The sequence below is a fragment of the Heteronotia binoei genome, chromosome 4 (assembly GCF_032191835.1).
Source record: "Heteronotia binoei isolate CCM8104 ecotype False Entrance Well chromosome 4, APGP_CSIRO_Hbin_v1, whole genome shotgun sequence".
NCBI classification, from domain to species: domain Eukaryota; kingdom Metazoa; phylum Chordata; class Lepidosauria; order Squamata; family Gekkonidae; genus Heteronotia; species Heteronotia binoei.
In genome coordinates this window covers 136790698-136807289 of record NC_083226.1, presented here as the reverse complement: position 1 = coordinate 136807289, position 16592 = coordinate 136790698, and the positions used below count along the sequence as shown (strand labels likewise).

Genomic DNA, 16592 nt, shown 5'->3' with positions numbered 1-16592 from the left:
TATTTTTACAATACCAAGGGTTCACTTATGAACAAACTAAGACTACTACAAAGTTACCAAGTTTAACTAGGCTGCAGGTCTTAACTGCCCCCCAATCTATGTGCTGAGGGAGACACACCCATAATTTCACAGTCACCTTTGATGAGATGGGCCCAAGAATCAGATTCTAAATAGATCCTTTTCCCAACCAATTTCAGTACACACCATGTCCTTCACCGGTGCTGACCCCTGAAACGCCTTGGCACCTTCCTGCAGCTCATAGCCCTGCACCATCTTCCCACAAATCCCAGCAAAAATCATATCAAGTGTCAGAATCAGTATTCCCTCTAAGCTGAGTTACTGTGAGCTACCTTACAGATTTTTAGCCTCCACCTCACATATTGTTTGTCTTAGCTCAGGAAGGATGACCCCAGAGCACACTAATTTATGCAGTAGCTCACAATTTTAATACCAGTAGCTCACAACCTTAATGCCAGTAGCTCACAAAGTAGAATTTTTGCTCACAAGATTCTGCAGCTTAGAGGAAACATTTGTCAGAACAGCCATTTTTCTCCTCTTCTGACAGACATTTCTTCCATCAAAGTCCCCTTTTCCGGTCACCAAAGATAATTTTATTTCTTGATGGCAAAGACTGCCGAATTTCAGATTCCATGCATCTTGACACCTGCATTCCTAATTTAAATGTAATTTGAGGAGTAGTTGGATGCTATGTCATGCAATAGTAGCCACTAATAATCAAGCCCCTTTGCCTTGCCAAGGACATAATTTCTGTGTTCTGAATGTATTTCAATAATATTGTCTGAAATGTGGCAAGAGCAACACTGCGGACCAAAAGAACTTGATAAGCTCCCCTGAGCCTTATGTCTGACAAACCTGCGGTGTTTTAAAGAAATGTAAACTCAGGTTTTCATCAAGGTAAATGGCTTTGTATTTTTTATATAGCACCAATCAGTTTACAAGTGAATGGGAACTGATGGTGTTATATCAGCACTGGTATAATCTGTGCTTATAGTTGTAGATGGATTGACTCAATCAAAGAAGCCATGACCCTCAGTTTGCAAGACCTGAGCAAGGCTGTTAACAGCAGCACGCTTTGGAGAATGTTAATTCATAAAATCGCTATAAATCAAATGCAACATGATGGCACTTAACACACACATAATTAACAACCACAACATAGCAAACATATGAGTCAAGCTTGGGAAAATGGAAACTTGGAAACTTCCAGGTGGGAGACAAGTTGTCAAATGTTTTAAAACATGCATCTTCAGTCACGTGACAACTCACTTGAAGAAGGTAAAACAAGTGCTGATAGGCCTCCAGCTTCTTCCTCCGCTCTTTGCTCAAGCCTTTGATGCCCTGCTTCTCCCCAGTCACCATCTCTTCTGCTCGATTTTTGGTTTTTTTGTTCAGCTTCTTGCTGTGTGACACTACATCCTGTAAATACAGTTTGAGAATGCCAGATAACACATGCAAATGTTAAGGTAAATGAAAACCAAAGTTCCACCAGCACCCAAAGTGGTATGGGGACAGAGGAAAGACGAATTCTATACAGGTTGTGCCAACCATGGCTCAGGGTACTGCAATTTTATGCCATCTTCTGTTTAAAGGAAAATAGAATGGCACAAAGTATGAAATTATCAATTATTATTAATTATCAATTATTATTACCTTGTTCTTACAGAAACTTGCTTCATAGGAAACAAGAAATAAGCATTCAACAGAATTTCAGTCTCTTGGTTAAAAATGCCAAAATACATAATTAAATATTTTTTCTCTAGTATGGCCAAGGGATATAACAATTTCTGCAACATGGCACCTAAGGGCACCATGGCACCTGCCAGTATTTTCCGATGCCTGCCAAGCTTTTCAGAAAACCTACTGGAATTGCCAAGCTGACATCTTTTATTGTTCAGTTTATCCTAATGGGAACTATCTCACTTTTCAGAACACCACCAGCATCACCTCCACCTACCTGCAGAGTGATCCTGTTTTTAACCAGCAGTCCAATTTTGATATCCATCAGGTTCAGATCCTTCTCCAGCTGTTGACTAGATCTGATATTTGTAACCACCTCTTCCCTCAACCTTGTTACTTCCAGCTCTTCTTGAAAGTCTAAATCACTCTGATCCATGAGATAAGCAAATTTGCGGAGGACGTTCAAAGGAGGATTTTCAGAACCAGCTAGAAAGCAAAGCACAACTTAGACAGAAGAGCTTTAGACATTTCACTCTACAGTGAAATGCAAACACAGTTGTGACCATGGAGCTGGTGACTATACAGGCATTTGCCCACAAATTTAAGTTCAGAATATAAAATTCAGCACTTACTCAATGTTTTATAATCCTCCCTAGCTTTGTTTGCTTTAATAAAGGCTTGAATTTTCACAATTTCTTCATTCTGAAAAAGATCAAGATTGTACATTTTTAGATACCACGGAACTAAAAATATCTATAATACATTACTTTAATTGTTTCTGTCTAACTTTGGAGAGGGACAGTGGCTCAGTGGCAGAGCATCTGCTTGCGAAGCAGAAGGTCCCAGGTTCAATCCCTGGCATCTCCACTAAAAAAGGGTCCAGGCAAATAGGCGTGATAAACCTCACGAGACCCTGGAGAGCCGCTGCCAGTCTGAGTAGACAATACTGACTTTGATGGTCTGATTCAGTATAAGGCAGCTTCATATGTTCATATGTAATACCAGTGAGCACATTCAGGGATAGTTTTTCATTCTCTAATCCCTCTCCCCAGCTATAACAAAGGCAGAGGATGTCTGCTTTATTATTAAGTACTGCTTTTCTGCAGTCAAACTACTGTAGTAAGAGTCAGAGGGTTTATGGGGGGGAAAAAGCCTTACATGATCTTTGAAGTATTGCAGCCGTTTCCTATATGCTCTTCTTGCTAACCACATTTTGACCCATGACTGAATCTGAAAGTCAAAGAGGAATGCAAAGACTTTTCAGCTTAACAGTAGTAGCTTTGGCTTTTATTCTGCATTTAAAAATGAATTATTAAGAATCAACTGTTCACACACAACATACTGGCAAATCAGGTCTTTGCCCAATCAGATAGACTGTAAAACACACAATTTAAGCCAAACTAAACTGATCATAAAAGTTACTGCACTAAAAACATTACACAATGTTAAGGGGAGAGACCAGGTTCTCCTGTTGAGGCAGTGGTAGCAGAGTGGTGTGGCAGACATGCAACAGATACATGTAAAGAGAAGAGAGTGACAGCTTCTAGGGACCTTCAGGATTTTAAAAAGAGGCTGTAGTTAGCATGGGTGTTCAAAGTAATTGCACACACAAATGGACAGGTTACAGGTTTGTGAAGGGGGGCAAGCAGAGCATGCTCAGACCCCCTGTCCCATCCCTGCTCAGATCTCTCCCACAAGTCCTGCTCATACATCCTTCCTTACCAGCTGGCTTGTTTGCAGGCCCTCCCACACTGTCCAAGCTGTATGCACTGCACACATTCCTTAACCCAGCAGAACTGAGTAGTGCATGAGGGTAGGAGCCAGGCAAGCAATGACTACCCTAGGAGGCACGGCTAGCCACACAATGGCTTCCAAAGCTTACTTTCATTCACTCTGTGAAGATCCTTGTACTGCAGTGGCAGCTACTGCCAAAGCAACATTGTTAAGAATCTGAAAGGCTATGCTTGGCAAAAGCCCCCTTGCCCCGCCCACTATCTACAAACATTTGGTTGGTACCACGTTGGGGACCCTGATTTGAAATACAGATATATATGTATGGGGCTCTTGAATTAAGGGTATCCATTATGGCTAAGTCCACATTTTTAAAAAGCCATACTGGTTCTCATTGGCAGTTTAAAACCCAATATATGCTCCATTTAAGGCAATTTTCATATCGTCCAGTTTGAACATGAACACATAGTCCCTCACTGTGACAGAAATCTATGCACCTCTAATTTCTCCTTCCACAGAGTTCCTTAAATTGAGTGTCTATATGCCTATATTATAGAATTTTAAAAATTAAAGTTAGCATTACAGTTCTCCAAATACAGATTACTTACCTTGATCACAGAAGCAACATTCTTTTGAAGCATCTCAAGTCTTTCAGAATAGGCTTTCCTTTGCTTATATCCCTTCCAGGATGCCTGTTTATTTTTTTAAAGAAAGAGTATCAGGACTATGACTGATTCTTAATGTTTTGTAAAAAGTTTCTGGCTTTCTGCAAATACTTTTAGAGTTCTGAGTGAGAAGAACACAAGAACAAGTACAGCGCTACTCAGTTTCAAGTCCTGCACCTCCAACATGGCTCTGCTAGGGTTGCCAGCCTCCCAGTAGGGCCTGGAGGCTTGTCATTACATCTGATCTCCAGACAATCATGATCAGCTTCACTGGAGAAAATCAAAACAAAAACAACTGGGCCAAAACAACAACAGTCTCTTATTTCATTAGAAATATATATATATATATATATACAGATACCCTATGAACAATATATTCAACAATGGGTAGGTTCTATGACAATAAGTCCATACATTCATGTGGCAACATCTAATGTTCAAAGCTCTGCATTTTGAAGTCTGGGATTTGTTTGCCCAGGGGCTCTTGGGTTGGGGAATTGGCATGCCGGCATCTAATTAACTCGATTAAGTTCAGGCAGTTCAGATTAGGAGAATATATGGTGGTGGTGCACAAGGTGTAGGATGAGTGCCTCTGTTCGTTCGACGGAATGAATGTCTGTGATATGCTTTATGAAAAACTTAATAAAGTATAAATAACAAAAAAAGCATAACTCTTTATAACCTTCCTGTACCATATGAAGAAACCATAACATTAACAGAAAAACAACATGTGTATAGAATAGAGCAGACGTTACTATCATTAAAATCCAGACATAGAATTATCCCAAAACTAAAAGTAATTTAATATAGAAGGAAACTCCCTAGTAAAGTCTGACTTCACTAGGGAGAAAAATGCGTAAACAGGGCAGAGACATTAACATAGACAAAAAAGTTAACTATAGTTGTGATCCAAATCAGCATAGTTTAAGGGAGGGTCTTCAACCTTGTTGATCCTACAGTCACTGCTGGAATTACAGTTAAACAAAGTGGGCATCACCACAAAATGACTGCCATGAGAACAAGGCAAAACGGCTGTCATTGAGATGGCACAAATCTCAAAAGACTGGGAGGTTCCACAAAATGCTGACATGTTTTAACCAAGTGTCCTCCTGTGATGAAGACAGCCATAGATGGCTCTACAAATGGGTGGTGATGATGGATTTTGAGAGTATAAGAGTTAAGGAAAAACTATTAGGTAGGTATGCCTTGCCATGTTGTGTTTCATGATGCCTGGGAAATCAGGAGAGAAGAAGCACTTGGAGGTCTGGTATCTGGACAGGTGGCATGGTGTTGTGGGTTCCAGCAGCAAGAGGAGAAAATGGTGTGGCCACAACTTCACATGGCACCCCTTGTTGAGCTGCCATTGGAGACAAATACATCCAAATGTGTGCTCCCTAGGCACAAAATCAATGCCTCCTCATTTCTTCTGAAGCACTTCTCAGCATTAAGAAAGCAGAGGAAAGCTGGAATTGAATTCTTCCTTTGGAAAGAGACACTGCTTTCAAATTCCAAACAAATGTAAAGGTTTCTTATCAGTGAGGCTGTGAAGTACTTGTCCAGGATGAGCTCAGTCACTCACTTGGTAGGAAGTGACTCAAAACTCAGTTTTCCCTCCTGTTCTAGTCAAGACCCTTTGGATTTTATCTACAAGAGTCAATAAGCAAATAGATTCAAGGAAATACACTGGTGGATACCATGGCACCCTATGTGACACACTGGTGATCTCGGGTCCAAAGAGTGTATAAGACAATCTCCATTAATGTGCAAGGTTTATTCTTTTTTTTTTTAGGTTAAAACAATTTTATTTGGTAACATATGGTAACAAATTATATTCCTTGCAGCTCAAAGCTCAGACCTTCAGGTATTATCCATCTATACCTCATTTCACTGTCACGTAGTTTTTCTGTCAACTTTTTGTATGCTTTTCTGTCATTTATCACTTATCTTGGCAATTCTTTCATGATTTTTACTCTGCTGCCTCCCACTATCAGTGTCTTTTCAAAATTTTTATTCAAGATTTTTCCCACCATTTCTTTTGTCATATATCTTATAACCACATCTCTTGGTAGATTATTTTTTCTTGGCATATAGTGAGTTCACTCTATACATATAGTCATACATGCTTCTAGTTCCTTCAGGATCTTCCTCCAAAAATTCTGCGATTATTCTTATTATATATCCTTTCAAATCAGTCTCTTCATCCTCAGGTACTCCTCTCAGACGTATCTGGGTTTCCATCAATTTGCAGTCATGTATTGCCACCTTTTCTTGATTTTTAGCAAGGTGGAATCATGTACTTTCACTCTCTCTTCCACCTCTTGCACTTTCTTTGATGTTACCACAATTTCATTTCTGAGATCTTCTATATCTTTCCTTAGCTCTTCAATGTCTTTTCTAATTTCTTTTTTAGAAGCAGTTATCATGTCTCTCACCCCTTTCAGCATCCTGGCTTCCATTGTTTCTAATTGCTCTTGCATTTTCTCCATTGAGGCAGTCCTTGCATGAGTTAACTTATGCTTTGACATTTAAAAAAACACCGACAATTTTGACTTCTCCAAATTAAATTTAAACTATCAGGTTTGATAGAGTAAGGCTTGCCCTTTTCAATAAGCCTAATTTCGCCGTCCTCAGAGCCTCCTAGGCTCAGATATTAATTTTTGAAGTTTTTATTTCTTCCAAAATGGCGGTCGTGACTTTCTGCTTCCCTTAAAAAAAATTTTCCTTCAAAAGGCTTCTAAAATAATTATCAGTGATAATGTCCAATAGTATTTACCTTATAATTGTCACCACTGTCAGCTTCACCAATTTTTAATGTCCCGAACACTTTAAAAACTTTGTTTAAATTTTGAACTCCTAGCAATGGCCGCCGATGTTTTTCTATGATATTATAGTCCTAGAGTAGGCTAGCTGCTTCAATGATTTCCCTTTTCCATCTGACACTTCCTGCTTTTCTTGCCACCAAATCCCGTTTTCAATGGTAAAAAGATCTTGCAATGTTTGACGTATTTCCTGTGTTGACTGTGAGAGCTGCAAATCTGCGACGAAGGGGCTTTTTCACCAAAACCACGTAGACAAAACAATAAATTACTTTCCGCTTTTTAGTACTGTCCTTTAAATTTACAAAATTCAAATTTCGCCCCTTCTCCCCTTCTTCTTCCAAGCTTTCTGAATCTCTATTTCCCACCTTCCGATTTTATTTTGTTTAACTTTAAATAGTCCTGGAATGAAGATAGTCATTAGTACCTTTTTCTGCAGTTATCCAGATCCAACACCGGTCTTGTATAGCTTTAGAAGTTTAGCAGTCTCAAAGAAGGTTAGGATCCTGTTGAGCTTATGTCAAATAAATGACTCTGGAAACTTCTGCAGATGATGAATATGCAACTCGTCTCCGGAGACCCCTCAAAGGAGCCCCCCCCCCGGGGACTCCCTTTTAGCCAAGGTAAATCTCCTCAGAGTTTCCTGTGCATATCTTGGACTGATCTCTGACTGAGAAAAGTAGGCAGTAGGCATTAAATTGCCCTCCACTACCCCGAACAGAAGCCCCAGCCTGCTCCCCTTCTGAGAAGCAATTCAGCTCGGCATTTTCCAACCCCAGAAGTCCAATGTGCAAGGATTATTCTTAAAAAGCATATAAGACACAGCAGTGTCAGACTGTAACACTGAGGCAGCGATTGCCAGGGTTTGGAGGGGGCCCCAGTTAAGCTAGTTCCTGGTTATGACAGCCATCAACTGGCTTTATGTCCCTGGTTGTATCCATAACCAAGAACTCTAACTGTATAGTTATTAAGGCTGCTCTTTACAGAAATCTTTTAAGAGCATTTTTTGCGTTAGCTACAGCACAGAAAAAACATCCATCCTTAAGACTACAAGTTGCAGGTTGTCTAACCTCACTGAGGAATAAAATAAGTTACTCTTCATTAACAGAAGCAATGATGGCGCTATGGTTGTACCTGTATTTTTATCACAGATGGTTTCTGGCTCTGGAGGTATGCCTTTCTTTCCTTATATTTTTTCCTTAGTAGGAATCCCCTTGCTTGAGCTTGCAGTTGGATGATCAGGTCCTCATTAGCAAACCACAGCTGTTTTCTATTGTAATTAGATGTAATTTGGCAAACAATATTCTAGGAAAAAAATAATTAAGAGGTCAGACATAAGTAGCCAAGAAAAAGTCAGTAGCATCTAAATTATATATTTTCAGCTATGACTAAAGCGTTCCACATGGGCTCCACAGCAGTGTTTATGCTATACTTGCCTCATTTTAAAAATGCTGCCAGATAATTTATCTTGCAACACTATGTTTCTCTGCTGTGTAAAACCACCTTAAATTGAGAACTTTTGGATGATTTTTAAAACAAAAAGGCATATCTGGCTGCAAAACCCAAATTTAGACGTTCCTGCAAATTGTGTCTACTTCAGAAGAGACTAAACATTTCAGGAATAACAGAACATATCACAGCACACTCTTAAGTCTGCAAAATTTGCTAGTCCCAAAGATAAAGATAAGCCTTCCCATAAAAACTTATATCACATTGGCAGTGGAGTGCTATCAAGTCACAACTGACTAATGGTGACCTCATAGGAGACTTTCAAGAGGTGGCATGCCATTTCTGCCTCGATGCCATGACCTTGGCATTCCTTGGAGGTTCCCCCATCTAAATATTAGCCCACAAAATCAATTCTTTTATAATGGGAATTTTCTTTGCTTGATCCCCTAGAGGCAATCCTTATTTGCTTCAGGAAAATGGTCTTTTGCAAGTTCTGCATAATAGTTAACAAGAAATCAGAGCCTAAGAGAGATGTATAAAAACTTGCCTTGCATAGTAATAATCTAATTTCTACAATGGGGCCAAATTACAGCATAATTTGCAGCCACAATATGGTGTTACCTGGATCTCTTTGTCAGTCAGCCAAGAAGTTTTTGGTTCAATTCCTTTAGGGGGAACACATGTACCCTCTTCTGTTTCCACATTAAAGTAATAATCATAGATGCCTTGTATTGAAGATTTGATCCATGGGCCTTCATCAGGATCTAAAAGTGTTAAAAGGAACCACTGTTATTTCTTCCATCCTACCCAGATATTATAAATGTACCTTTTACCCATCTTTCTGCATTCCTCCATCATTTCAGGAGTCCATTTACCTAAATAATAATAATAATGTATGCTCCTGACTGAACCATGCTGAATACACATGCAACAGCTATATGGATTCAAGCTTCATGCACCCTATACCATCTTGTGTTTATGGGCCCTAGTAGGCCACAACCACACACAGATTTGTTAAGAACCAATAAGCAGCTCCAAATAATGTATTAGAAAAACTCTGGAGGAGAATAATATCAACAGTTATTAGTCATTTGTTTTGAAGACATAGATCCTTGCCTTTTGATTGACTGATCTTCCAATGCAGCCCACAATGACGAGGAGAGTAATTCTAAATGGGTCTGCTGAGAAATAACAGCCATTTTATTCAATGGGGGTTTACTCCAAGGAAAGTATTCTCAGAATTGCAGTCAAAGAATGTACAACTCTTGTAAATAAACACAACCCAGGAAACATGGATTCCTATGAAATGTGGCTCCCAGCTGGTCTGTTAACACAGGGGCTCTGCAGACATGCCTTCCTCCAACTCTCTGTTATTCCTGCTCCAGTCATAATGGAGGTGCAATCAGACCAGAGGAAATAGTTGTTTAGGAATCCAAGCAACACTGGTTGTAACTACAGGGCAATGGCCTGCATTGTAGATCCAGACAGGCATCAGGAAAGATGCAAATTTTACCCTAGTCTATCATATTTGACTATTCCTCATGTTTCGCATTTATACTAGAAACAAAAGCATATTTTTTTCTGTTATACATTCAACTTCCTTGGCTTCTTTCCAACAATTTCTGCTTCCCTTTCTTTTCATTTAATCTGCTTCCCATAGGAGGGTATATTAACAGCCATTGTAAAGAAGCTGCTTTAAATTTATCTTCAATGCAGACTCTACACAGTAAGCTAGGAAGGATCTGCCAAGTAGAGAGACATCCTCCCTCTGTGCCATCACGAAGTCAAATGTAACTTAAGGAAGCTCACTATTAGTATGAACTGACAAAAGTTCCATGATTGCAAATCCCTGTTCTAACTTCCAAAACCAAATGAATAGGCTGTTCTGCTCATTTTTTTGTCCTAGGCATGGTATGTGGATCAACAAAAAAGAAGAGAGCAGGATAAGACTCCAATGGAGACATAAGACTCCAATGAAAGTCTTCTGACAATAGATAATGCTACAATATGCACCATTTCTTCCATTTACCCCCAAGAATCAAATACAGATTTGAATAGAGAGGAAAGAGGATGCAGAAATTTGAAGATAACGAAATCTATATATAGCTGCTTGGGTGGAACAGGAGCAAAATTTTGCCTTACATCTGCCGTCTGCACCTCCACTTGGAGTCATATATCATATACAATTTGAGACACGTGATCTTAAAATAATGCTGGTAGCAGTCAGAAACAGCTGAGTAGTATTGAAATATTGCATTATTGCCCTGTAGCTCTTGCTCCAGATGTTTCACAGGAAACAAAACGCCAGTCACTGTAAGAAACAGGATGCTCTGCTTGATGAATCACTGGTTTAACCCAATAATATAGTTCCTATATTTTTAAACCGTCAGATCTGTTTCTCTATCATGGGGATTAGTTATAAAACCTGCACACTCAGGCCCTCAGACATTTAACTATAGGGATGAATCTGTGAAGGAACAGACACTGTAGTGGGACTCTGGAATGCAGAGAAACCTCTAGATGTAGCTTTTCAGTGAAAGCTTAAATGAGAGCAGCTACAGAGGCAGTAACAGTTTGCATGGAGAAGAGCTACAAATCAGATCAGATATCTGAACCTTGGGAGCACAAATGCCCTTCTTCATTTCTCCCATACTATGCATTTTTAAAATTATAATATACTCCTCCCCCCCCGCACTGCCACAAGAATATCTGGGGGCACCTTACAGAAATATGTGAAGCATCATAACATTTTTTTCAAGAGCTCACAGACCCATGTCATATTCCTACATGCTGGGATGTTAGTTATGAAATGTACAAAAACAGACATTTTAATCCATTCATTTTACTATGTATAGTAGGCTACATTAAAGGTATTACCTTTGGCTTTTAGGCTCTTGGCTTCCAACAGACCACTATAGTAGGTTTCAGCACACTCTAGGACAGCTCTTAAATTGAAGTTAGGAGACTGCAATATGGCTACAATCTGTGTAGAATCTCCATTTTCCAAAGATTGGTTTATCATTGTAGTACCAATGGCCACTGAAAATGACAGAATTGTATTTAACATTAGCAAATGTTGATTACAAGTGATGTGTCACAGATAAAGTCCCTATTTTCTAGTGATTTAGCAAAAGAATACCTTATATCAAGGAAGAAAATGTTCCTAAGAACCAAGTACAAAAATCTTAAATAGAATTTAATCATTTCTGCCTAATAGAATTTAATCACGTTCCTTGTTCTTTCCCTTCCATGTCCAGCTTGTGTCCAATCCATATTGCTACATTCTTCTGAAATGGGGCTATTAGACAGGTGGGGGAGGAGCCAGTGTTCCTTGGATTAGAGTGATCGTTTTCCCCTCAGAGCTGAAAGTGGGAATCACAAAGAACTTCCCCCTCTGTTCGGAATAAGTGAAAGTGGATGCAACCAAAATTTCCCCATCCACAAGATTTTCCTTGTTGGTTTGATTTGACAGAGCTTTTAAAAACACTATAATATAAATATTTAAGTAAAGAGTTTGAAAAGTTTCATATCTATTACTTTTCCATCCCAATTCTTCTGCTTCATATCCCTATCTTTTCATAATACTGTCATGACAATTAAGTCCTGGTTTCTCTCAGTTCAAACACAGCCACGGAACAGTTGATGTATGGGCTCAAATGACAGTGTTTAAGGGGGGGGGGGGTAGAAAGTGACTTGAGTTATTGCTTCCTGTAATGTATGCAGATGTTTCTTCTGTCCCACTATCTCTTCTGATAAAACAGACCTGGCAATACAACAGCAATTCAACTCTAAAATTTCAGGAGTTCATAAATTATTTTTCAAAGAATCTTATTTCTTTTTTACAATATAAGAACATTTTAATACATTTGTAGAAAAAGCCCAGCAGGAACTCATCTACATATTAAGCCACACCCCTGACATCACCATTGTTTCACACAGATATTTTTGTAGAAAAAGCCCAGCAGGAACTCATTAGCATATTAGGCCACACCCCCTGATGCCAAGCCAGTCAGAACTGCGTTCCTGCTTTAAAAAAGAGAGAGAGAGCCCTGCATTTAGGATTTTTCATCATTAGCCACTTGGAACATGGAATGAGTACCTATGTTTATATTTTTTTTAAAAAACAACTTTGCTCATATTCTGAAACATACATAATTTCTTGCCATATTTATATGAAACACATTTTCTCCTGCAATGATATCAGAAGTCCCAAAAAATAAATGGGGAAAAATACATAAATTTGGATTCAGCCATAAAGATAAAAGCCAAGTTCCTGTGCCTAGTGCATTCAATCTGTAGTCTGCATACACAGTTAGGCTCAACACACAGTATAAAGCTCCTAGGGCTACAGCAAACATAGGGAAATGACTACATAACTAATGAACTTCCATCCCTGTTTTCCTGAAAAACTTAACCTGTGGAAAGTTTAACATGTTCCGTGTTACCCATTGTGCTAGCTTTCTGTATGAAGATTTTTTTTTAAGCTGAACATCTACCCAATGCCACACCCATTCTCTGAAGTGGTATGGTCCATGGAAAGCTCTACAGCATGCTTTTATACTTTTTACAACTACTTTGTTCACCAAGAGACAATATAAATTTAAGATACAGTGACATTCAATTCAGTAGTAGTATTATATCTATTAGATATAATATCCCAGACACACACACTCTATTCATATATAAGAATGTCTGTTATTTCTGCCATATATAAGGATTTTTGTTACTTCCGTTCTTATATAAGAACTAGGAATAAGGTCTGCTGTGATAGAAAATGCAATGGGCTCTAGAAAGAGGCTCTGAGTGTCCCCCAACCCTTACTGTCTTCCCACACACCCAAGTGACTTCAGCTTTCCATCTCCTTCTCCCTCCCTGAAGCCTCTACCTAGGAAAAGTACAGTCTTCCTCCATAGTGTGGACCCAAAGCAGAAGGGAAGCAACCTCAGCAAGGTACAATGACACAAAGTCCATCCTGCAAAGCAACTGTTTTCTCCAGGTCAAGTGACCTCTGCCCATCTGGAGAGCAGTTGTAATCCTAAGTGATCTCCAGCCTCATCTGAAGACTGGCAACAATGGCTCCCTCAGAGGAAGTGGCTGGTTTGGAGGGTGGCATCTATGGCATTGCACCTGTCTGAGGTCCTATCCCTCTCCAGGCTCCACTCCTCAAATCTCTAGGAATTTCCCAACATGGAGTTGACAACTCTATCTGCTTCCCAGCAGCAGTAGCAAGCAGACTGACTGCAGCTCTAGGGACACTAGGGTAGCCAACCTCCAGGTGGAGCCTGAAGATTTCCTGGTATCACAGCTTAACTCCAGACAACAGATCTCTCTCCCCCTGGAGAAAATAACTGCCTTGGAGGATGGACTCTATGGCATTCTATTCATCTGAGGCGTCTCCCTTTACTGAGTTGGGGACGGATGGTGGCTCAGTGGTAGAGCATCTGCTTGAGAAGCAGAAGGTCCCAGGTTCAATCCCCGGCATCTCCAAAAAAGGGTCCAGGCAAATAGGTGTGAAAAACCTCAGCTTGAGACCCTGGAGAGCCACTGCCAGTCTGAGAAGACAATACTGACTTTGATGGACCAAGTGTCTGATTCAGTATAAGGCAGCTTCATATGTTCATATGACAGAAGCAACCTTGGTTGCCTAGGAATAGCCTCTGGCTAGCAGCTTCCCCAATGGGCCAATTCTCATCTGTCCTGGGGCGAGGCTGAGGGAAGGAGGGAGGGAGTGAACGAGAGGAAAGTGGCGGCCACCATGGCCACTGAAGAAATGCTCCCAGCTGGGCCAGACCTTGCCGCCTAGTTGCATTGCCATCTTCATTCCCTGTCTCTTCACCATTTCCCTGTCACTGCTGCCTATTTTCTCTTCCAAATGCTACAGAAAGTGGGTAGGCAGCAGCAGGCTGGAGAGAGAAGTAGGCCCACCCAATGGCATGCAAGTTCTCTTGAGTGGCAGTTGATTGTACAATCATGGATGGAGTGCACACCATAGCCAATGGGAACACTGGATTTGGCCAACTCCATTAGGAAATTATCTATGATAATGATGTTTGTTAACAGACGTCAGTGGACAATCAAAGCATATAGAAACTTAGGTAATGTCATTTTTGTAAGGCTGTGTTAGATCTGGCTTTATGTCAGTCGCTAAAAGGAATATACACTTGAGAATGCAATTGCTCAGGTATGTCTTTCACTTTAAGCAGGGGCAAAGTACCCTGCAAACTAGTACAAATACTTGGTTTCAAAGTTCATGTTTTCCAAAAGTGAACAGCAGGTCAAGCTGTGGCCATTGACAATGAAGGTATACAAGCTATTGAACAAAGTGTAATTGTAAAACCATGCATGATTCTTGTCAAAGCCTAAAATCCTGAAAACATCTATGAATTCTAGTTGGCTATCACACACCAATACAGCTTGCCTCTATTTCATTTCTTGTATTGTTCAACATTAATCTTCAAAACAGGATTTTTAAAATTTCCAGTTTTTACAATGTTTGCCTTCGAAATAACCCTGTGAAATATATTTGTATTTTCCCCATTTTTATAAGACTGTGGATTAAGAGAAATCTGAAAAAGCCACACAGTAAGCCACCCCTGATGTGGGTAGAATCCCATTCCCCCTGTTCTAAGCCAAGCTTTCTATCAACTGTACCATCTTTGTTTTCCTATAAGGACACAGTCACTTAGTTTTATAAATTATAATCAACACAGTAAAAATAGTTGAGAGAGCAGTTCTGTTTTCTTTAGACGCAGAAGCATCAAGTTGATGTCAACAAGTCACAACAACCTGAACAGGCCCCAAATTGTAAAATACAATCCATTTAGATGATTAATAGATATCAAACTGAACACTCAGGTTAAAATTGGCAAGCATTTCTAGTTACAAAAAAAGTCTTCTCTATTAGAATATTCATAATAGAATATTCTATTCTATTATGTATGACATTCATTCAATACAAAATCAGCATCACTATCAGTCTCTTCCATTTTAACAAAACAAATATTTTTAGACTGTATAATAAAAAGTTCACTTATTACTGACCTGTCAGTTTAAAAAAATGCAGATCTACCATGGTTACACTAAGGTTTCCTATATTTTGAATGCCTGTAGCTAGTCAAGAAATTTAAATGCAGAGGAAGAGGAGACTGGATTTATACTCTACCCTTTACTCAGAGTCTCAGAGCAGTTCACAATCTCCTTCCTTTCCTCTCCCCACAACAGACACCCGGTGAGGTAGGTGGGGCTGAGGGAGCTCTTTTGAGAACCACTCGAGAAAGCAGCTCTTTCACGAACTGTGACTGATCCAAGATCACGCAACAGGTGCATGTGAAGAAGTGGGGAATCAAACCCAGTTCTCCCAGATTCAAGTCCATCACTGTTAACCACATTGTTAATAAACAAGCTGAAGTTCACATGAGTGTGTGACACAAAAAGTATTTCTCTCCATAAACAGTAACTGCATTGTACTTTGAATTACTGCAGTACATATTTCTTTTTTAAAATCCTGATTTAGCCTTTCATGACAGCAGAAGCAGAGGTAACATGTTGGATTCTGACAAAGAATGGACAGAATCAGATTGTTTAGTACTTGAGTGCCGACACATAATGAACTGGTCTGCAGCAAGTTATTTTAAATAGGTTTTTAATAGAAATTAAGACGTGTGCATCTATATGGTTTCTGATTTGGAGAGGAAAATCCCACATGAATTGCTTATCCAAAATTAAGAGACTGTTATCTCCTTCATGTAACTATGTTCATTAATTCTGAACTCTGTATGTTTAATGGATGTATCTGTGGCATGGCTATGTGTTGCATTTTTGTACCAATATTATTCTTGCAATCCATGTATTCAAAGTGTTCAGACACAAGTTTATCAGTGCACTAGAATAGCATCACTGAGAGAGCCAGTTTGGTGTAGTGGTTAAGTGTGCGGACTCTTATCTGGGAGAACCGGGTTTGATTCCGCACTCCTCCACTTGCACGTGCTGGAATGGCCTTGGGTCAGCCATAGCTCTGGCAGAGGTTGTCCTTGAAAGGGCAGCTGCTGTGAGAGCCCTCTCCAGCCCCACCCACCTCACAGGGTGTCTGTTGTGGGGGAGGAAGATAAAGGAGATTGTGAGCCGCTCTGAGACTCTTCGGAGTGGAGGGCGGGATATAAATCCAATATCTTCTTCTTCTTCACAACAGCCTGTTTGGCGTGGTGGTCACAGTGCTGGACTAGGAACTGGGAGA

General features: G+C 39.8%; 1 protein-coding gene and 1 non-coding gene across 3 annotated transcripts in view; one reads left to right on the top strand and one right to left on the bottom strand.

Annotated features, from left to right (window-relative positions):
• Positions 1-16592, bottom strand: part of IQGAP2 (IQ motif containing GTPase activating protein 2) — a 250661-nt gene that overhangs the window by 45910 nt on the left and 188159 nt on the right. For both annotated transcript variants that reach the window (XM_060235836.1, XM_060235837.1), the window contains 8 exons: positions 11237-11398; positions 8981-9123; positions 8045-8215; positions 4038-4121; positions 2857-2928; positions 2331-2400; positions 1976-2184; positions 1288-1437 (listed from right to left, as the gene is read on the bottom strand). In XM_060235836.1, coding sequence (XP_060091819.1) covers positions 1288-1437; positions 1976-2184; positions 2331-2400; positions 2857-2928; positions 4038-4121; positions 8045-8215; positions 8981-9123; positions 11237-11398 — 1061 coding nt within the window. The remainder of the gene's footprint in view (positions 1-1287; positions 1438-1975; positions 2185-2330; positions 2401-2856; positions 2929-4037; positions 4122-8044; positions 8216-8980; positions 9124-11236; positions 11399-16592) is intronic.
• On the top strand, positions 2495-2565 carry TRNAR-GCG (transfer RNA arginine (anticodon GCG)). The gene has a single exon. It is a non-coding gene; the product is annotated as a tRNA-Arg (tRNA).